This window comes from Parambassis ranga, chromosome 9, assembly GCF_900634625.1.
Source record: "Parambassis ranga chromosome 9, fParRan2.1, whole genome shotgun sequence".
NCBI classification, from domain to species: domain Eukaryota; kingdom Metazoa; phylum Chordata; class Actinopteri; family Ambassidae; genus Parambassis; species Parambassis ranga.
The window spans coordinates 5,321,891-5,345,603 of record NC_041030.1 but is presented as its reverse complement, the minus strand read 5'-3'; the positions used below and the strand labels follow the sequence as shown (position 1 = coordinate 5,345,603).

At 40.9% G+C, this 23,713-nt stretch overlaps 1 protein-coding gene across 1 annotated transcript in view; it reads right to left on the bottom strand.

Annotated features, from left to right (window-relative positions):
• Positions 1-3,027: 3,027 nt before the first annotated feature.
• zmat4a (zinc finger, matrin-type 4a) overlaps positions 3,028-23,713 on the bottom strand; it is an 84,028-nt gene continuing 63,342 nt past the window's right edge. The window contains 2 exon segments of the mRNA XM_028413878.1: positions 3,028-3,128; positions 16,685-16,906. Of these exon segments, the coding sequence (XP_028269679.1) occupies positions 3,028-3,128; positions 16,685-16,906 (323 nt within the window).

Here is a 23,713-nt window from a genome sequence, read left to right as displayed (position 1 = left end):
CCCATGAGGCTGTGCTATGTGCTGTTTTGTGAGGACCGTTAGGTTACCACTGTCCCTGGAGAGGGGCAGCTCATAGCATCAGTTCCCGCAGCTAAAGCGCTTCCCTTAAAGTCTGTTACTCTACTGTTCACATTAAATACTAACAACAAAACATTCCCCACAGCTTTAGATATGCGACACTTTCAGGCACTGAGCATGCATTCATTGGTGACAGAGTAGGACTACTTTGGTTTTCACACACTAACATTGCAGTTAGTAACAAAACATTACTGTTACACTCTACACTACATCACTCTTCCCTGCTGTTTTTGTTCATTTAGAAACTGCTTCTTTTCATCAATCCAGTTTTGGTAACAGGCTGCATGAAAGGGGGGAGAGTCACTACTGATCATTTACACACACTAACCATTTTGTGAAGATATAATGCTGGCTCCACAATCATCAAAGTTTGCTTTAATGCTGAAAATAGCTGCTTGTTGCATCTGTTAAAGGGCCATCAGATGAAAACCAGTAAGCTGTCAAAACAAAGTAATGAGCATTAAAATGCTGCACAGAGTGGGGGGGAAACTGCAGAGCTCCAGAGATAATTCTGTGTGGTTTCATCTCAGAAAGGATTTTTCAAAAGGCAATCTCACCGCTCTTTATCTCCTGAAAGTTAAAAATTGATAGCACATCAGAAGGACAGACATACTGTAGTGTCATTTAATAAATGGTATAAATGGAATAAAAATCAATGGTTGCAACTTTCTTTAGCTTACGAAAATGTTTGTTATGTCACTTATTTACTAATAAATTTACATAGCAGAAACTATCAAACCAAATATTACCTAGAGACAATGTTAAACCCTTTGGTGATAAAGGACACCAGACACATCAAATATCTTCACCCCCTCTGTGAAGCTGTCTTATAAAACAGATAGGCCTTTATTCTTTTCCCATAAACTGACATTAATCAAATGACCTAAAAAGACCTCAGGCAAAGTTGTTGGCTGTGGGGATGAAATCAGGCTGCTCAGGGTGGAGGTCAGAACTGTGTGGGGGTTACAGGGTTTCCTGTAATAGCTCTGTCCCACTCAGAGTGGGGGGGTGGGTGGAAGTGCGTACGTGCGACAGTATGAGTAGATCTGTATGGAAACCCGTGGCTCCTCCATCCGTGACTAAAACACGCTGCGTGTTAAACAGCGTGTCACGCCTCCTGATGCCTGCATCCACTTGGAGAGTGTGCAGCCAGAAAGTGGCCAAGAGGGGGAATTAATTCCAGGACACGCACCATGTAAACCCCATCAGTTTACACCTATTGCCCAGAGCCCACGCAAAAGCTCACATAGTTTGCAGTCCCCTTGCAAACTACACTAAAGTGTCTTTGGCTGATCGGTGCAAAGAAAATAGATGAATAAATAAGAAAGCAGGGGACGGTGGTGTGAGTGGATAGGGGAAAACACTTCACACATTCCCAGTTAAAAGGACGAAAATCCCCCTGAAAACACTTAAAATCATGTCAGTTTGCTGCTGACAAAGTGCTTAGTTTTCATTTGCCCGTTCCTGTCCACTGACCATAACTGTAAGTGGAGGCAGATGGCCGCCCACCCAGAGTCTGGTTCTTTTAAGAGTTTATTCTCCTCAAGGGGGCATGCTGGGTTTCTCTCTACAATATCGACACAAAGCACAGTTATTCTGACAATTCACCATCATTTTTGGTATTTTTGGTTTATTTAAAATAGAAGCCTAAGCTGACTGTTTCAACACAATCCTTTACACGTCCCTAATACAGTATATATGTATGAAATCCTTTGAAAATTAAAAAAATAATTGTTCCCTACAGTTTTATTCTAATGTAATGTGCCAGCAGCGTGGGAAATTGCCACAGGACATGTTTAGAAAGGACTGGCCCCAGGTGATTGGAAAAATACATTTGTCAGTCTAATCATGAGGAAATTTCAACCAGTCAAATCAATGATAACCCTGAAAAGGAAACACGATCTCCTAACACTCTATGACAGTTAAAACAAAGCCATATTTCTAAGGAAAATATGTTAAAAAATGGACATTGGTCACTTCTTGCCACCTTCTCAACAGGATTCAAGCTACATAAAACATGGCTTCAAGTACTTTCTCAAAAGACACTGACTGGTCTTGGACGGTTTGTGTTAGTTTGTCTGTGTTTTGCTTTACACAGCATAAATGTGTGACGTAACTGCGATGTTGTCCTCCTTTTTTATCTTTTATCTTATTAAACGTTGTTAATGACACATACTTATATAAATTGTTATTATGGCTGAACAGTAACTTATGACCTTCATATCAGTTTAAACACGACAAATTGAGAGCTATCTTGCGTTTACAATAATGTGACAACCGAGTGGAGAGACAACCTGGAATACTAATAAATAACTCCTCCAGATGTGGCCAAAGGCACAGAAGGAAAGCCAGCTGGTGTACTTCACTATAATTTTAGAAAGGTGAATACCTACATTTAGTAAAATATCTGTTCAATTTATTGAATTTCAGTAGCAAAAAAAAATGGTTGATGGTTGCAGCTTGTGTAAATGAGATTTTGTTTTAGCCCATTTCTAGATGGAAGTCTACTGGAAAGCAGGCTGCCTGACTGACCTACAAGACATAAAAGCCTGCTCTGTTTGAGATGTTTTCCTGAGTGCTGCAGAGTCACCAGTTAGCTACAGTATAAAAGCAAAAGAAGGCTCAATTAGACAATTTTCCTTAAAAATGTAGACTGAAATTAAATGGAGTGGGGGGGGGGTGCCTTTAGCAAAATGGGCTCATTTGACATTTCTGCCTCAGCTCACTACAATATACTTATCATTTATGCATGCACAGAGAAATGCACTGTATCTGAAGTGCATACTGTGGGCATTCCTTAAGAAGCTGGGGATTTCAAGGGCGCAGATGAAAGCAAAGAAAACAACATATTTCGTGCCAGAAGATGAGCAGGAGCCATTTAGCGTTCTCCACTGCAGCATTACGACTTAAAAGTCAAAAATTAGCTCTGTTTCTGCTGGTGCGATCCACTCACTTGTTTTGGTGCTTTGAGCCCTGCAGATGTGCATGGTACTGCGCCACCGAGTTGAGCGTGACACTGCAGACTTCACAGGTGTAGCTTCGTTTCAGGCCTGGAATTAGAAGAAGACAAACACATGAATACACATCCTGCTTTGTATCCTCCTTGTTACAACACAGTGACATTTTCAAATCATGATATGGTAATGTGACACACTTCTACAGACAGTCAATCTAAAAATCAATCCATCAAAAATGAACAGCCCCACTGTCGACAACCTTTCCTCTATGCAGGAAGTATGAGTCTCACAGCTGCTGGGGCATGATTGCCTTAACAGAGGCTGCTGGTGATGAAGCGAAAAAATCCATTAGACCTGCAGATACACTGAAATGTCATGCATTTCAGATAGTATCAGGGTCACCTCCAAAACCTCCTAAAACCTTTTAAAGTTTGGTTTGCTGTTGTCTTAGGTTAGGGTCCACCAGGGTCCACTCAATCCTCTTACTGTACAATGTGTCCTCTCTGTTAGCCACTAGCTCTCCCTGACCCCCCTGCGGTTTGGGAGCCTGTGACATTAGTTTCCTGTCAGTGGTTTCAGTTCCTTGTACAATATATTAAAACAAAAGCCAAGTCTTAAGAGGAAGGTGTTGTCAGTCCGAAATGTGGCTTCAAGTGTCCTTTTGTAGATTTCCAGGAAATCCACATTCACTTGAAAATCACATAAGGATTCACCACACCATGTATGCCACACCTTCCTTTGCTTAGTTGTGTCCCCTCATGTAACATGCATAATGTTACATGAAACTTGCATCCATCTCATCTCATCACATGTTGGAAGCATCATCCTTTCAATGCTGTAGGAGGATCCTTTGTGTCCCATTATTGCCCCATCAAGCAGGAGGTGGGGTATGTTTAAAAAAAATCAGTTTTATGCTTCTATGCTTGTCCCAGTGTTAGCAAAATTTCGTCTGGGTTTTGGGATTTAATTTATAGGGTTAGCTTGGGAGCTTGCCTTTATTTGGTTGTGGTGCCAAATTCAACTTCTCCCAGTTGATTTAAAAGAGGTGCCAAAAAATGTCCAATAAAGTGTGCTTCACCCTCACACTCGCCAGAGTCCATTTCTCAGTCCTTGAATAGACTGTTCAGTCCAACAACCTGCTTCTCCGGCTGCTACACAATTCGGATCATAATGAGACCTCTCAGGAATATACAAAGGACTATGTGTTCTGTAACTCCAGCTCTGTGTCTAATGTATTATTTGCTGCCTAAAAAAAAAGATCAACATGGTCTCATGGTGCTTTTAGACCCTGATCGTCCAACCACAAAAAATACCATGAGACCTCCTGAAAGTCGTCCTGAAAAAAAAAATTGCTTCACACCCATTTTCCAACGCCCGACAGCCAGTAATCAAAGCAAAAAAGTGACTATGTCATCACCAAGGAAATTAATTCCATTTCAAATTCCCAAACTTAGTTAATAGGTTCCCTAATTTCCTTAAATATCACACAACAGCAGTGCCCTCAGTGTGATGGGGGCTGAATTGAGTCAGCGCCCCGTTGGTGCAAATTATGAGCACCCTGTGTAATCGTTGTCATGTTGTACTAATCTTATTGTGCTATAAAAAATGGCCGCCTTGATTGCCTCGCTCTCACAATTGAGTTACCTCCCCCATAAATATTCCTCAGAGCGAAAGGCCAAGACAAAATAAATGTCACCCCGCACTCATTGAATCACATTTCCATATCCTCCTCAATCAAATTCCACCTTGACTGATCGTTTACTAAACCGTCTCACCTAAGATCGAGCTGCTGAAACTTAGAAAGTGTTTCCTTCTTTCAGGGTTGTGGCAGGTGATGGTAAAAACTTCACACTTTGCTAACAATTTACTTCTCAGGTGTTGATGTCAGCTGTTTCCTGTCTAACATATTGATGGAGGGCAATATTCTCCACAGAGAGAGCAGCAAATCTTTCCTTTTCACTTCCCTGCTGATAAGCTGCACAATAACCACTCTGTCAGTCGGCTGCCACCTGAACTGAGATTTCAATTTTGCACAGCCGTCCCCAGACGCAGTCACGAGCTGACATTAAAGTTCTGCAGTGAGGCCCTGTGACGACCTGCTTCTCAAACAATTTCCGAAAGGGTGAAAGATTATGCCGTGACTTTGGCATCCATCACTGCCAGCCACCTGTGGCTCGGCCCTCCTGGCGCTGCCTTGCATGAGCGATGAAGCAACGGGAGCCATCGGGCCGCTGCAGTTCCTCCCCCTCCATCACCTTTACCTTCCTCCTTTCCTTCTGTGGCATCGCAGGTGAGTCTTCTGAGACTTGTTTTGGTTAACTTGTCCCTTTGCTGAGAAAGAATAGGTAGCTCAGGAGAGGGCACAGTAGAAGAAAAATGTGCTCCTCAGGCTCATTTATTTGGGTTAAGTTGGAGCTAGACAAAAATGCTGCTTATTTAATCTTACAGTAACAGAGATAAGGTTTAAAAGAAAGAAGCCGAAACTGCATATTAGCTGCTTATCTTTAAGCAAAAGCAGCTCCGGTCACACAAACTTCCTGTTAGTTATAACATCCACCCAGTCATTTTTATACCACTTAATCCCTCAGAGTTGCAGCCCAGATCTCCCTGTCCCCAGTGACCTCCTCAATCTCCTTCATGGGTATACCACGGTCCATCCCCAGTCACTTACAGACCAGTAAGAAAATGCACTTCTTCTAGCAGCCTCATGGTCAGTTCCCCCAACACCCCAGGACTGGCAAACTTGTTGGTCGTCCCAATTTTTAAAAAAACTTGGAAACAATTACCACCATCACACTTCTCTGCCTCCCCAACATTCATGGGACATTTTAACTGTAAAATTAGCTCCTCACCCAGACTTGCAGTCAGCATGTAACACATGTTAACAAAACATGCTTATAATAAACATATTTTTATGGCTTAGTTAATGAGAATCCATTCAGCTCTCCAACAGGAGATGCACTGTGACAGTAAATATGAAATTTCCTATTAGAATTAGAATCTAAATGTTCTAAAGTGACAGATCATTAAGCACAATAAAAGAATAAAATGAAATAAATAAAGCAGAAACTGTGGTACTGCTGGGTTATCTAGTAAAATGATGCTCATGTATATTTAGACGATCGGTTTGTAAATTGTGCTTTAAATTTGTGACACATCTAATTATCAATGCACTCCTGTGTATATATGAAGTGTTTCACATTTATTTAGATAGACTGAACACCTTCAGGCAGCAAGTGGATATTCTCATAGTGGCTGTTATAAGCAGGAAAAAGGAGAAGCAGAAGGACCATATTGTGCCTGGGTCTGAGCACCTCCAAAACTGCAGCTCTTTGCAGGGTGTTCCTGGTGTGTAGTAGTCCAAGCAAAGGAAAACTGGTGAATTGATGACAATGCCTATTGATACATGTGGGGAGTGAAGGTTGGCTCTAATGTAACAAACAAGCTACTGCAACTCAAACTGCTGTGAACAGAAAGGTGTCAGAGCACACACAGTATCATGCTTTGCTGCATATGAAAATTTAGCATTAAAACAGGTTTAGGAATTAAGGTAAGAAACTTACTTAACACATGCTACTCCTTAGGGACTGTCTGTGTGTACTTGTGTTTTCACAGTATTTTGTTTGAGCATTTATATTTTAAACTAGAATGATACATTTAATTAACTGCTTAGATGACATCTACTTTTCATCAAAGCAGCTCAGCTTTAGATTACAGCTTATTTTTTGTCTCTCACTAATTTTGTTTCCTAATACAGACTATGCTGTGTTCCAGAGTTAATAATCAAGAATGCTGGAAACCACTAGCTTCACCTGTACACTAACTCAACATTAAGCCACAGATTAGGCTTTCTTATTGGGTGCTGAGTTGTGCTATTTCATTTGGTCTGTAGTAAATCTCTTGTTGTCTTTCGGCTAATTGAGACCTATTGCCTAAACCGTCGGGAGGGTGCTGGGTGGCAGTATGACTGATCAGCAGTGCAGTCCTCTGTGCGGACTGTTTATAAGCAGGGAACAAGGTGGTGCTGGTCCGGGGATTCATGCTAAATTAACCGCAGCCATCTGCCCTGCTCACACGCTCTACATTTAGCCTGTTCCTGCTCTGGCTGAAGGAGCAAACACTAAATCAGAATTTGTCATGAAACAAATTGTTTGTTAGGGCACAACTGTGGGTATTATTATAATGGACTGCTTTGTGAAACAGACCTTAAGAATGAAATCATCACTTAAAAGTGTTTTCCCTCCCATAGAAGCATTAAACACGAGTAGATTGTGCTTTAAAATCCAACACAAGCAGTTAGTAGAGAATATCTATAACAGCATTATCTGGCAACCAATTGACTGCCTGCTATTGGTCCAATCTAATGTTTTAAATTGAACCAGTTAGAGGACTTTGAACTTTAATCAGCCTGTTGATTTTCACCCTCTCTGAGCCTTATTATTAAGGCAGTGATAGATCTATTTTAGAACACACAGCTGAGAGCAACAGCTTGAGCACTGTGACTGAGCCTGTGTAACAGGAAGAGGTGGAAAAAAAGTGAGAAAGATGGAGAAATCACATCTGAGATGCCTCTCTGATTAACAGCTGTGATGGAGTCTGGAGGAACACAATTTGTCTGTCTCTTTGGCATGCTTAGACTGCAGTCTAAATTTAGTGGTTTCGAGTAAGAGCCGTCAAAAACTCAAAGAGCACTTTGTCTTCTTTTAGCAGCTACAATAAGAATCACAAAATACTCAGTGACCAGTATAATGTCAGAGAAGAAGCTGCTGCTTGATCAACGAGAACATAGCAGAGGACAGACTTCTGAGGTCAAATCAGGTAGCAATCCAATAGTGCTTCATCTTTTCCTAAATAAACAAATAATTTATTTATTTCACTTATCAGACAGAAAAAGGAGCAAAATTAAAGATTTTTTTCCTAATAATTTGAAGTCCAAAATAAAAGTACATTAATTTGGTCCACGCTGCACAAATGGAATGTGAAATATAGCAACAGGCGAGAGCTTACATGTTCACAACCACACAACTCAGTGGAGTGGGCATGTTGTTACCAACCAGCAATATAGAAGGTCCACATTGTGTAAATACAGATGCCAAATTTAAATGGCACTATTTTTGGTTACTATGAGCCAATTATGTACAAAGGCCTGAAATACACTCAACAAAAATATAAACGCAACACTTTTGTTTTTGCTCCCATGTTTCATGAGATGGACTTGAAGATCTAAACTTCATTCCAGATACACAATATTACCATTCCTCTCAAACATTGTTCACAAATCTGTCTAAATGTGTGATAGTGAGCACTTCTGCTTTGCTGAGATAATCCATCCCACCTCACAGGTGTGCCACATCAAGATGCTGATCTGACATCATGATTAGTGCACAGGTGTACCTCAAACTGCCCACAATAAAAGGCCACCCTGAAATGTGCATTTTGTTTCTGCTTTATTGGCGGTCTGGGGACCCAGAACCAGTCAGTATCTGGTGTGACCACCATTTGCAGTGCAACACATCTTCTTCGCATAGAGTTTATCAGATTGTCTATTGTGGCCTGTGGAATGTTGGTCCACTCCTCTTCAATGGCTGTGCGAAGTTGCTGGATATTAGTGGGAACTGGTGCGCGCTGTCGTATACGCCGGTCAAGCACATCCCAAACATGTTCAATGGGTGACATGTCCGGTGAGTATGCTGGCCATGCAAGAACTGGGACATTTTCAGCTTCCAAGAATTGTGTACAGATCCTTGCAACATGGGGCCGTGCATTATCTTGCTGAAACATGAGGTGATGTTCATGGATGTATGGCACAACAATGGGCCTCAGGATCTCATCACGGTATCTCTGTGCATTCAAAATGCCATCAATAAAATGCACCTGTGTTCTTCGTCCATAACAGATGCCTGCCCATACCATGACCCCACCACCACCATGGGCCACTCAATCCACAACATTGACATCAGCAAAGCGCTCACCCACACGACGCCACACACGCTGTCTGCCATCTGCCCTGAACAATGTAAACCGAGATTCATCCGTGAAGAGAACACCTCTCCAACGTTCTAGACGCCATCGAATGTGAGCATTTGCCCACTCAAGTCTGTTACGGCGACGATCTGGAGTCAGGTTAAGACCCTTCGTTGAGCTTCCCTGAGACGGTTTCTGACAGTTTGTGCAGAAATTGTTTGGTTATGCAAACCAATTGTTTCAGCAGCTGTCTGAGTGGCTGGTCTCAGACAATCTCGGAGGTGAACCTGCTGGATGTGGAGGTCCTGGGCTGGTGTGGTTACTCGTGGTCTGCGGTTGTGAGGCCGGTTGGATGTACTGCCATATTCTCTGAAACGCCTTTGGAGACAGCTTATGGTGGAGAAATGAACATTCAATGCACGAGCAACAGATCTGGTTGACATTCCTGCTGTCAGCATGCCAATTGCACGCTCCCTCAATGCTTGTGGCATCTGTGGCATTTTGCTGTGAGACAAAACTGCACATTTCAGGGTGGCCTTTTATTGTGGGCAGTTTGAGGTACACCTGTGCACTAATCATGATGTCAGATCAGCATCTTGATGTGGCACACCTGTGAGGTGGGATGGATTATCTCAGCAAAGCAGAAGTGCTCACTATCACACATTTAGACAGATTTGTGAACAATGTTTGAGAGGAATGGTAATATTGTGTATCTGGAATGAAGTTTAGATCTTCAAGTCCATCTCATGAAACATGGGAGCAAAAACAAAAGTGTTGCGTTTATATTTTTGTTGAGTGTATATCAACCTGTTTTTCTTTTATGTCCTATGGCTGAAGACGACCTGCTTTTACCTGTAGTAAGAAGCAGCATGTACTCATTCACTCCACATAATATCTCTCTCAGTGAAATGGATGTGGAGTCTTCTCAATTCACAGCCAGTTCCACATGGTACAAACCCTATTGTATAAACTGGGGAGGCCTTTATGTGATAGCTTGCTGATTGTATCGTTCAACTTTGTAGAATTGCTAATAACACCCAGAATTTCATATGTGTACCTACTGCACTGCATGTCATGTTTTTCTGTTTATCTTCGTCTATGATGAAGTAAGTAAAGTAAGGATGTCTGGTTTTGCTATACATTTGGAACAATATCAATTTTACTCAAATGCAAACTAAAGTAATCAATGAATAATTACAGTGTATTGGTCTCTGAGCATTTCAAAATATTGGTAGCTTACAACTCAGCAACCATGGTAGCACACCTCCTGCATTAGCATGCTGCCCACTGCTCACCTTTGGTTGAGATCCAGCTTGTGAATTTAGACAGGGCAGCATTATATATGTGAACAACCCCTGGTAGACTTGTATTCAGAAACAAGCTGATGTTCTTTTCTCACACTTTGTAGCTTTCTATACTTAAAGTTACACTCACATAATACCATTTTAATCAGAAATCCATCTTCCATCTTATAATTGCAGAAAGTGAATCTTAATCTAACCTAAGTGTCATTGTGTGTCCACTCCACAGGCTGCCACTCACTTTATTCATAAAAAAGCAAGTCTGCAAAGCCAGATAAGATGTAGACATGAAGTTTTAAGTGTTTCCAAGCAGACTTCACAGCTGCTTAATCGCTCAAGCATTCCCTTCACTGAAGAGGAGGAGCCTCCTCATGAGAAGCACTTTGTGAATATGCACAGCTCTGTCTGAATTATCTTTAGGGTCGGTTCAAACAAGACACAGAGCAGACATGAGGCATAATGAGCTGCTCTTTTGACAGGCATGGTAATGGATGGGAGTGAAAACAGCCGCTGTGATGTAGCATGGAGTTTAAGTGAGTTTCGTGTTTTCTTTTCTTTACTGTGATTCACTTTTTACACAGTGTCAGATACACTAGAGAAAATACTAACTCATAGGACTGGAAGATTAATGTCTCTCATTTGATTTCCTGGAAGAAATACAACTTGTTCCATCTTGGATTTAGTCTGCAATGGCTTGCACCGAAGTAAGGCTGGTGGAGACCATTCAGAAACTGAGCTGTCAGCTGGCACCTGTGCACAATGCAACTGAAACCAAATTTGAGCACTTTTGTACATTTCAGGAAATTTCAGATGTAGTCTTTTCAGGTTGACAACTCATAAGAGGCCCATGTGTGTCTTACAATTCAGTTTTACTCACTGAAGGGGTGCTAGAAATCATTTTCAGGGTCCCAACTTGCATTCAGCTTGTTGAATCCCTAAAGGTAATTCATTTAATATGTTTGGCTGCACTCCTGTCTGCTTTGCATCACTGAATATACCATCCGCTCTGGCATAAAATAAGTTGGTCAGTGGCTGTATTTGATGTCTGCTGGTGTTTGAAATCACATTAAGTAGCCCATGTGAGAGTTTGTTTAAATATAAAACAGGGAAAATGAGAGCATGTAGGCAGATTTTAAGAAACAGTGTTTACAGATAGAGGCTAAATAGTAAATGGCTCTATATCTGAGTATGTATAATGTTACTCTATGTAAAGTTAATGCTGAGCCCAACAACGATGTTTCCTGATATCCTGAAGAAATCACAAAGACAGCGCTATCAAAAGCAGCCGGCAGCCACTCTGGCAGGTTAGCGAAGTTCTGGCTGATGGTCAACTGTCTGCTGTCTCTTTTTACATTGTCAGGTTGTCAGTCACAGACTCTGGGATGCTTTTTCACTCAGACGCTCCCACCATTGAAGCAGGATGCATGCAGAGGCTGTGGGTCATGTTCCATTCATCTGCTGCAGGGAGACTGAATGCAGGAAGATAAAAGAGTCTGCAGTATGTCTGATATTTCAGCCTCTTATAGGGGCTCCATTACATTCCCGTGCAATAAAGAGAATTAGGTAGAAATCATCTCCTGGTGATCCTCTATATTCAACATCTTTATTGCACAGGTCTTCCACACAGAAAGTGTTTAATGCCTGCAAAATTCAATGTCAGATGGATCCCTGCATTAAAATCATCATATAAAACGAGTACTGCCCTGTGGCCCTAGCCCAGATCTAGCTAGCTCCCAATGTATCAAAGAAACTACTGTTAGCTCTTTGTATATGTAGAGACCTATTTTTATTTCTGTACAAAAGCACATCTTTAACTGCACTGTCCCTGTTGTAATTCACGACCCAGTGTTTGAGAGTTTACCTCACAACTCATGTTGGGAAATCTACGTATATGCCTGTTCTGTCTCTTTAAGAGTTGAGTAAATATGATATGATCTTCACAAATGATAAACAAACAAACCTGTATGTTTGGTTCAGTCACCTGTATCCCAGATTACAGGTACAGCTGTACAGGCCGTAATCTGGGATAGATGAAGAGCCTGACAGCCGATGATATTCAATTATCAGAGCTAATTTATGCTAACTAAGCATTCATTAAATAAACGAATGGAAAGTGAAAGGCACAGAATGCGCTCATTTAATGTACATGCATAGCCATCTGCAACATGTGACTTGTGTATTAGTGTAGCAATGTAGTTGAGGTTAGCACCTTTGTGCTCGCTAAAGACAAAGACATGCTGCTCTGCTAGTTTTAGCCAAAATATGACAGCCGCTCATCCAAAAGACTCAGAATGTGCTTCCCACCAATACACAAGCCAGGTATGAAGGATACAGGACGAATGTGGAAAGTGACTAGGTTCCATTCCAGAGTGAGGATGCTCTGAGAAGTAGATTCTAGGTAACCTCTTATATTTTGACTGTATTTTTTTGTCAAATTACCACCGTTAACTTCAAGACAAAGCACAATTATCCCTTCTAAACCCACCACAGAGATAACTGAGGAGAAGTGCTTACACAATCTGCCCATTAAGACATTAGTGTCTTAATGGACTATCTACCACAAATTCATTTTCCATCCCATTTACACTTCTGCAAACATTACAGTTCTCATGGTTACAGTAAATGAAACGTCTCATCTCAGCACTGTCCTCTATTAGCTTTGAACAGAATGAGCCTCAGATATAAAAGAAAATTAGAGCACTAAAGGGGGAAGGTTTGATCAAAGAACTTAAAGCTATATTGCTAAGGAGAAGAATCAGTTTTAGTATGAATGTATAGTAAAGCTCTGGATTCTTTCTGTAAGCATTCTGACCTCCTTTTAAAGAAGGTTTTGTTTTTATCCTGTGGTGCTTACAGCTTAAAACAGGAGGGGCAGCAGGTGCGCTTGACCCCTGGAGGGTCTCTTCACTTGCGCTTAAAAGCCTGCTCGTGCCATTATTTTCTCATCTCTATGCCAATTTCTTTCTATAGCTGCACTGTAAACACACAACAACAACAACATGCCAACCCTGAAATGACGGCACCTCCTCCTCTATGGGAGCTGCTGAATATTTCATCATAGAGCAATCTTCAGAGGTAGACTCTGTATTTTTCTTGGTAAAGGGGTGGAGCTGGAGGTCAGGGAGAGTGGACGGCAAGCAGAGGGTGGGCAAGAAAAGAGGAGATGCTGAAAGAGATGGATGCACAAACGGTTCTCTGGGTACAAAATGTGAAGGACTTTTCTCCAGCAGCATCCCACTGTCCCACCAGCCTGGCTGCCTGTGAAGCCTGCTGCTGGTCCCATTCTCCTCTCCACAGGCTCACACTGTTTTTCCCTGATAGGATGATTTGCCACTTCATTACTAATTGATAATCGCCGGAGAGAAACGCTCATTAGTCCAAGTGCTGAACAGTGCAGCGAGCATGCTGACATTTTCAGCCTCTCCATAATGACTGTGTTGATGTTGGCAAATCTGTCTCCTCCTAACACACTGCAAAAACAGGCACTATGAAAAAGAGATGAAGACACAGATATAAGTGACTGTTTAAGTTTACAGCAACACAACATCAAATACTGACTGACTGAGAGCCATGCTCACAGGTGGTAGGATGTAGGATGGACCACATTCACTCTCTGTGAACTTGTTTGTTTCTTAAAAACCTACCTAATAGATGTTTCACATGGACACAGTATAAAAAAATATATAGAACAACCAGAGCTGCAGGCAGCTCCTATTCGTGTTAAAAGTTGTTGCCGCCACACTTGAGCATTGCATAATAATTATATGTTCTCTGTGTTTCTTATTTTTCTCCTTGTCCATGCTACAAATCTTCTGCCATTCTGGTTCGAGACAACTTTGCAACCAAGCAGCATCAGACCCCTATGTTATGTCATCACCAAGACCTGAACACGAGTGCGGTGTGTGTGTTGGTTGTATTTCAATAATCTCTCAACCTTTAAACAGCACCAAAAATCAGCCTATATCCATGAAAGGAGTGGGTTTAAAGCTACAAATTCCTTTGTTTTAGTTCCACAGCTGGGATTAAACACAGATAACCCCCCTCTGCAGAAGGAAAAATTATGCTAAAGTAAATGTCATCCTCCGAAAACTATTAGATGTCACTTTCACAGGGTTATTCTCACACCCTACTTCTTCCAGCTGGCGCACTATTTTAGTTAATCCAAGGCACTTGGAAACATTACTGCATTATTTCCTGATTTATTCACATTCCTCTCAGACTCAGTTTTAAAGTTTGGCAACTTAACCTAAAGACTTAGTTTTAATTTGTTTACTGAGTTGGGAGTGCATCTTACCTACAGACTGTTAAAAATGAGAGTTTAAGTGGAGCTGAGGAAGGTGGAAAATCATGGAAGGGTGAAACTCACAATGTGATTCTGTGACTCAATTAGATCATTTCTATAATTAGGCCAAATTTTAAGGCTTAATTTCATTAAATTGAGGGAGTTGTACTCCCATACAATTGTCCTAAGAATGGAATTGATCAAAAAATATTTATCAGGTTGTAAAATATTCTGACTTCATTTCTCAGCCCTACAGCTGCTGTTTTTTATTTATTTATTTTTATGTAGGCAGGACTCAAGGGCTCTCTGTCTCTATCAAGAAGCTCCACTCTTCACAGTGCATGTGCTGTCTTTCTCACCTCGGTGTCTCATCTTTCATTTCATTAGGCCTCTCCTCTGAGTCCTCCACCTCAAATAAACACAGACAACTTAAAAAGTCCTGAAGCTCTCTTTGTAATGAAGATCTCTGATGCACTTCACACAAAGGCAGATCATTTCTGTGCCGAGATTTCAAAACACACATGCGTATCTATCACAAATGAAAATAAGCAACAATATTTAGCCAGATCAGCCCTGTAAACCACTTAAATGGTATTAAATGTAGCCTTAGGATAGCTGCAGAGCTCATGCGTTTACAAGTGTCTGAACACTTACATTTTATCTTTCTGTAGGACCCATTGTTTCTGTAATTCACTTGGACAGCACAAAATTATTCACTTTACAAAAACAGAATACAAGTTGAAAGGACCATTCATATCTCAATGTTCCTATCCTAGCAGTCTCACAGCCCTTCTTCCTCCACCACTCCATCCATCTTCACACTGGTGTTCTTGAAATAGACGTCATCAATATATATATATATATATATCATATACACAACACATCAACAGCCAACGTGACAAAACTGAACTGACTGCATCCTCTCTATTTCCCCTCAGCCACCTGTAAGTCATACGGAGCCAATCAGGCCTCAAGTTAGGCGGCCATGTCCAATCAGCTGCAAGAACTTGTTTTCTCTCATTTGGTGCGGTCACGCACCAATGCCCTTTACAACACCTCTGGGCCCCTTCTGCTCTTCTGGCAGCCGGCCCTCCACCAGCTGGAATAATATTATGTAATTGTTATTGACATATTGTGACTGGGAGATGATAAGAGAATTCTCACCCCCTCCTCAGTAAAATTAACAGCTTGTGACACGCTGGTGGACTCCACGGGGAGTCAAGCTGACAGCTGCAGTCAAGAGGCCTGAGTCTCAGTCCAACAGTGAAGGACTTACTAATAGTTCATGATGTTTCCAATTGCATATAGCACTGATTAGCCCCTCAGTCACCAAAGTTTGTCAAATTTGTCATAGAAAGAAACACAAACACTGAACTTCCTGATGGTTCTTGAATGCACCATGTGTATGTGTATGGGTCTATTATTCATGACCCCTTCATTCAACATGTCTCAATACATGGCAATGAAATGAATTTCAAATTCATATTATGGCAAAAAACTCAACTACATAAAACAGTCTATCATTATTTTTAGACATGAAGCCCAAATAATTTCAAGAACTTTGAATGTATCCTCCAGTGCAGTCCCAAAAACCATCACATGCTGTGATGAAACTGGCTCTCATGAGGACCACCCCAGTAGAGGAAGACCAAGAATTACCTCTGTTGCAGAAGTTCATTATAATCACTGGCCTAGGAAACTGCAAATTAACAGCATCTCAGATCGAGTCCACATAAATGCTTCACAGAGTTCAAGCAGCAGGCACATCTCAACATCGACTGTTCAGAGAAGACTGCATGAACAGGCCTTCATGCTCAAATTGTTCAAAGAAGCCACTACTGAGGTAGAACCAAGAGAAGATAATTGATTGGGGCCGGAAACCACAAAGAATGGACATTAGACTAGTGGAAGAAATAAAAGAGAGGTAAATCCAATCTTTAGCTATTTGTGCTGTTTTCACAGAAGTGCTGGACAAAATGTAAAGAACAATGAGCCCACACTGATTAAAAAGGTGGCTCTTACTGTTCAGAGGCTGTACAGTAATCTGGGCCATGTCATGTATTGCCAATGTAATAAAAGTTGTATCTCTCTGTGCTGCTTACCTTTCATCTCTCCCATGTCCAGGGTCTTGCCCAGCTGCTCCAGCAGATCTGCTCTGGCAGCGTTCTTCTTGTGCTTCTTGCCATCATAATGTTGTTGAGCCATGCCGGGGTTGTTAAACCAGGCATTGCATAGCTGGCAGTAGCGGTCCGAGTCCCTGCGCTGTCGTGGGGAGGTCATGGGAGACGTTTCAGGTGAGCTCTTTACAGGACTGGGGGACGCCTCTGAAAGGGGAAAGAAACATAGTGAGACAGATGTGACCCACTGAACCTTAAGTATTTGTTATTCAACAATACCATTAGGAGCAAAAAGCCACTATCAGATTTCAGTCACGCCTGATCCCAGGCAGGGACAGCTGGTGGTGATGACAAATATTTGTAATATTACAGTAAAGCTCGGGCGCACACATTTCAACAAAACTTATGACCCATAGGAATAAACTATGCATGTATTAACTAATCTATTAACACATGCCACATCATCATCACTAATGCATTTGTCTGTTTTTAGGTAAGACGGTAACAAACACAATGCATTCTGGATGTTGATGTTTTATTTGCTGGCATTGGGGGACTACAGAAAGTATTTTCTCATTTTTTCTGGTTCTTATCGCACTGATTTTTAAAGTACTTTCACATTTCTACACTAAATAAACTCAATGTTTGTGACAAGTTTATCTTTTCAGTTGCGAAGAATCACTTTAACAACATGACAGTTGTTATTTAGGTCAAAATATGTGTGTTTTTACAGAGACAAAGAAAAAATGAATAATTCTCGACTTTAAGGGAATGATTGAATAAAGAAGCTTTACTGTGTGAAGTAAGTTATGTTGAGAAGAATGCAGACTATTAACTGTGTGTCAACTGTGCCTGCAAACACAAGTTGGCTTTTTAAAGGGGAGATTTGTAGCCAGCGGACACAGAACAATGTAAGGACCTTAATGAGCACCCATCAGCAGCAATGTAACTGTGACTGCGCTGCCTGCTAGTGCAGCCCTCTGAATAACAAGCTGTTATCCCCATTAAATGCCTGAAGAGAAAAACCTAAATTCTACTTGGCAAACGGAATAAAGAGCCTGCTCTTCTCAGGGCTGCCCACTTGTGCCTTCATGCATGGATGACGGCATTAACCCCGAATGAGCGCAGAGCGCGCCTCGACACAAAACGGCACTATCAACTTAATCAGTTTTAACACCCCAGTGCTCCGCTCACCCAAAGTCAACATTTAGGGTTCTCCCATTACATTCCACACACCAGTCAACATTTCAAAATGGCAACCTTAGTGATAAACATACAGGGAAGACAATGTATGGAACTCAGTGTTCTCCTGTGAGTCGGAGCAGAGTTAATATCTGCATTATATTTTACATTTCAGCACTTGGCTGACACTCTCCTCTACATCAGCTTGGTTATAATGTGGGATTTAAATCAGGGACTTTGTGGTTAAGGGGCAGCCTCTCCGGCTAATAGGCCAATGTAAACTGTCAGACTTAATTTAATCTCCATAGTCGTCTTTGCAAGCAGGTCAGAGGTCAGCATTATAACCACAGCCTTGAAGCTGAATGGAATTCACAGGAGGAGGGTTTGCCTTCTAACAAATGAAATCCCAGGACTGAAAGCGAGCAACTCTTTAGCTCATCAGAGTGAGTGCAAAAGCAGAATAAAATACACCAAATTAATTGCACAATACTCCCTCAAAGCAGTTTAGACATTCTCTGGCATATGAGACACATCCTGAAAGCACAGCTCCTGTTATCAGTGATGCTGCAACATTCAGGCAATTACCTGGCAGAGCAGAGACAGGGATGACAAAATGATGAATGGATTCAGAGGGAAATATTTACAATTGTTGGAGATAACAGAGCCAGGCAACAAAAGGAAGATAATTATTACTTCTAATACAGTTCTATGCTCAAAAAAAAGTTACATTATGATTATTATCAGTGATGCTGATTTCATGTAACACCTCAGCTGCACAAGCTTTGTTTAAACAGAAGCCTCTGCTAATTATAATTAGTAGGATACAACACATTAATCCCCCTGCAGGGCTTTGCAATTTTCATATCTGTCTTTGTGTGTGTGTGTGTGTGTGTGTGGATATCAAATGTTCTTATGTGAACAATTCTGTAAGAGATCCAGTTGCCCCCTCTCTGTGGCTGTTCACACTGTCCTTGCTGCACATGGCAAACATTCAAACTGCACGATTTCATGGCACAGTAGCTGCATTTGTGCTATTTACAGTAATTACAGTACTACTCCGGGCTTGGATTCTTATAACCAAATTAAAGACATTAGCAAAGTTACATCAAGTTGAAAAAAAGAAAAGAGAGAGAAATTCTATTTTAATTTGTCTGAGCTTCTGCAGTTATTGACTTATATTTATTTATTTAAGTGCTAAATTACCATTACATAAGATGGTAGATGCAATTAATTGTCAAAAACCGGTTACAGACTTAAAATTTTTTTTTTTTTTTTTTAAACCTCAATGTGTCTCATAGTCCTGTATTCCTAATGCGCTGTTGTGGTCACTGTATACAGTGGCTAAAAAGCAGGTTACACATTAAAGTTAAAGCTGTGCAGTCTTTATTTTTTTCTTTATTACTGAGATGTTGTACTACTCTGCACCGTAGAAAAGAAATTCTTGAATTCTTGAGTCCTTTCGGAAATTCTACCTAGCTGCTTGGGAAGCTTATGCTGTGAAAAATCAATAATGTAGGGTTGCCGTTCTTCATGATGTTTAGTCGACCAGATTGTATTTTTCAGTGTATACGGGGCCTTCCGAAACTGAAAAGGTGAAACTGACATTATTGTTCATCCCAGCCATTGTAATTAAAGTCTATTGGAACTACCACTCACCTTTAGCACTATATAGGTGACACAGACCGTGTGCCATGTAACTGAACATACTTTCAAGTCTGCTGGGATGAGAAACAATGACCTGCAGGTGCAAAAATGCTCTTTGGTGCTTATGCTTTGGTGCTAGCATTTAATCAATGGTTCACACTGATATTGATTGGTACAGCCTACATAACACATGTGGCACACAGTGTAAAAAAAAAAACATCTCTGCACTTTGTATCCTCAATATCCACAGTGACCATTATACCACAGCACTGTGGATTATTAGAGGATGCATCTTTTTTACATAAAAGGGGAAACAACAGTAAAGAATTAACGAACCATGATTACAGGACCTAAGCAAAGATCATTTCTCATGATCAGTGCGACCTCTGCCTCCTCCAGTGTGGTGTAATCAGACTCCGATTTAATATTCTTACTACTGTACTTTACCACACAGCCATTTGTCTGGCAGAGTTTAAAGCAAATTCTTTATGTTGGATACGAGGCTGCACACTCCTCACTTATTACAGGTTGTGTTATTGCAGGATCACTAACCAGAATCATAGATAACCTGGCAGGCACATAAAGGAATAAAACCTCCTTCCCTCCGTTTAGTGCATCATTAGAACCACACTGTTTAACACCACTCTGTGCTTTGATGAAGGGTTCAGCTCAAATCAAGAGGCGGGGCGCACCGCCATCACCAAGAGGCAGATGTGGTGTGTCACCTGCTGCGTAAAGGACACTTTAAACTCTGTGTAAAAGCCTTTCCCTTTCTGTATTATAGGTTCGCTATAAAATCGTGGCTTGTTTTGCTGCAGAGAGATGAATTTGAGAGCTTTCGTCACACTGTGCTAAACATAGAGAATAACACTAAAAACCACTGAGAGGAACGCAGCCTTTTTCCCGAAGCCTTACAATTTATTTGACATTGATGTCTGAGAGGAACATTTTTAGGGGAATTATCAGTGCACCAGGGTATGAATCATCTGAGCCTGATGGTCTTGATTTATCATCATCTAGTCAAGGAGACAGTACACATGCCACATATCATAAAGGCAGCCTTCTAGCTGGTTAGTCAGAGGACACACAGGCACATACACACTGCAGAGGTTTATTGGCTCTCTGCTGCTGTCTCACCTAATGTGAGACTGAAGGCTTCGGCCTGTTGGTTTGGATTGCTAAAAAAAAAAAAGAACAGACACAGGCTTCAAATTTCTTCACCTCCACGGTTTGAGCTGACAGTTTGGCCAACAGGGGGTCTAATGCTATAAGGTTTGATTGTGGAGCCAAACGCTAACCAAAAAAAAGATTATTATTATTAAAACATAAATACAGACACCATTAACTCCAGGCTTGACTAGCTGTGTGAACCTTATAACCTGATGTACCTGATATCAAAGAGGCAGGCAAACCTGGCTGTCAAAAACAACAAGCACCGAGGCACTGTAGGGCACATAGCTGGAGGGGAATGAAAGAATAACAGCAAAAACACACATACAGTGGTAACCCCGAGCAGGATACCAAAACTTTTAGACAGACTAAAATACATTTTGACCAGTAGAACAATTGAATGGATCTCAATCAGATGATTAAGCAACTCCTATTTCTTCATTCCTCTGGTAACCATATCTTCTCTACAGTAGCATTCAGTACATCATTAGGATCATTTCCTGCACACCATGAGTCTAGGTTTCATTGCAACTGATGCAGAAATTATTCCTGTTGCATCAGGTTAGCAGTCATTTTGATAGCTGTTAGGGAATTACCTGGATCCAAACATTTGTGCCCATAATTATAAGCAAGGCCAGAGAGCCGAGAGATTAATAATGTTACGACTCAGCTCTGCTAGGGAAGGGGGAAGTAACATAAACTAGATGGAATTGGTTAAGCAAGGTGCATAATTGTTAAAACAAAGCAAAACAATGGGGTACATGGGGTAACAGAAACAAAATCAACACCTTGTGTGACATTATTCATTAAGTCCAATAAAAGTCTCACAGATATGGGTTGTCAATGTAAACCTGAACAGGACAGAGTGATTTTAGAAGGTTTGGACTGAAGACTGGTAACCGACAAGCTGGTTACATATAAAATTAGTACCCTTATATCTTCGTAACAAAAATGAATTTATGAAGGTTGTGTGTTTCTTGGCTGTAATTAGTCACTATTACATCACTTAGTGTTTGTCTCTGGGGGGATGCAGTCCACTCTTGTTAGAAGCAAAGCTTACATTTCAAACGGCAGCTTTACATAAACAGCCCTTATTTTCACATTCATGCAAATACATTTATGAATTATACAGCAGTATTTGATTTTTTTGGGGGCCTTTTTAAAAACATATTGGGAGTTGGGAGGTTTTGATGCTGGGGCTGCACTACAGTGAACACTTTGCTGTTGGCTTTGTCAGCTGTCAATTTGAAGCTAATTTAAATGTATTTATTCAGGCCTCATGTGGCTGTTTGTGTGAAGATTTCGCTCATCACTGACCAGCTTAGTTAGTCACAGGAAACAGAAAGTCTATTAAAATGTAACGTACTGTACAGCAATGCAATCCTCTCTGTACACTGTTGCCACATTCTCAAGTCGCCTGCACTAGCTCCTATAGCACTGAGCTGTGCTGAAAAATCCAAATCCCCTCTTTGCCTGGCATCTGTATGCTGAAAAATGAGAACTATTTAGCATGAACTGAGTTAAAAATCTGAGGACATTCAGCATCTGTGAGGAGAAGGGGATTAAAGCGAAAACACACACTCTTCTAACAATATCCTCCCCACTGGGCTCTTCCCCGTGACAACCCCCCCTCCTCACCTTGTCTCCGAGGAGGAAAGTCTGCAAGCTGTGCAGCCAATGGAAAGCAAACAAACACAACAGCTTTATCCTGGAGATTTATTATTATGTTAGTCTGACAATGCTGAACCTGCACTTCAGACTGTGTCGTTTTAGATTCTGTGACTGGGATCAGTCACTAAATCTTTTACTAAAGTGTTCTAATGTTCTTTCCACTGGAGGAGAAAACATGCAAAGAAGGCAGAAAAATGAGGAGTGTTCTGGAGATGAACCTTTCTGCTGCTGAATACTGGTTTAACTAAAGACTCTTCTCTAACTGCACGTTTGAACCCATAAGAATAGTGTCACATTTGAGCAAAGATTCTGTGACAAACTTGTAAACTTTAAAGATGAGATTATTTCTGTGGACACGTAAAAATACAAAGTACCTGTTTTAACAAGCATGACTGTATGTTACTGGATCTGGATTAGAAGTTGAAATCATATTCTAAATAAATCAAATCTGCAGCAGTTCTGAGCCAAGAGCTCTGCTTTTCTTTCCTTCCCCCTTCTCATAAAAAAGAGATCAAACAGGCAATTTTCAGCAGCTGCGCTTTTCTTCCAATTCACTGTCTAGATACATCAGTGCTGCCTTTACTGAAATAAATCGGGACAAACTGTCACAAACACAGTTTAGTACCTATTTAGAATGTAAATATCCTCTTTTAATGCTTTACAGTGACAGTGGAACATTAGACAAAGTTTTGAGGCTGGATCTGAATAGTCAGGTATTTAGGTATATGTTTTTTAGCATATGGATAAGTATACTGCACATTTACAGCTATTTTTTTTGCTGGAAGTTTTGACATTTCAGCACGGGTTTCATTCCTCAGCCCTTGATGCTGCCACTTGGTAGAAACAGAGACTCATTGGGCATCATTAGCCATTTATGTTTTTCTCATCTAAGTTCAGATTCCACTTTCTGTTGTAATCCTGACTTAATTGCAGTTTTAGATCATCTACACTCAAAAAAAACTACCTCTTTAGGTCTCATGGCATCTGATTAATGCTAAAGCACTTCCACTGAAATCGCACACTATCATTTATGTTCAAAACTGACAATAGGGCAACCCAATGTCAGAATGGGTCAGTGTGAGACCCCCTTGATTGTAAGAAACTCTAATAATAACAATAAATATCTTAATTAAATTATGCCACAACAATTTCATTAGGGATACACCGAAATGAAAATTCTTGGCCAAACCGAAAACCAAAAATGAGGAAACCAAAACCGAAAACCAAAACACCGAAAAAAACTATTATGCCAATTATTAGTACCTTTGCATATATGGCTATGACTGTGTCCTAACCTCACTAAAATCAAGGCATTGCAAATATGCTTAAATTAATATTGATGTTTCA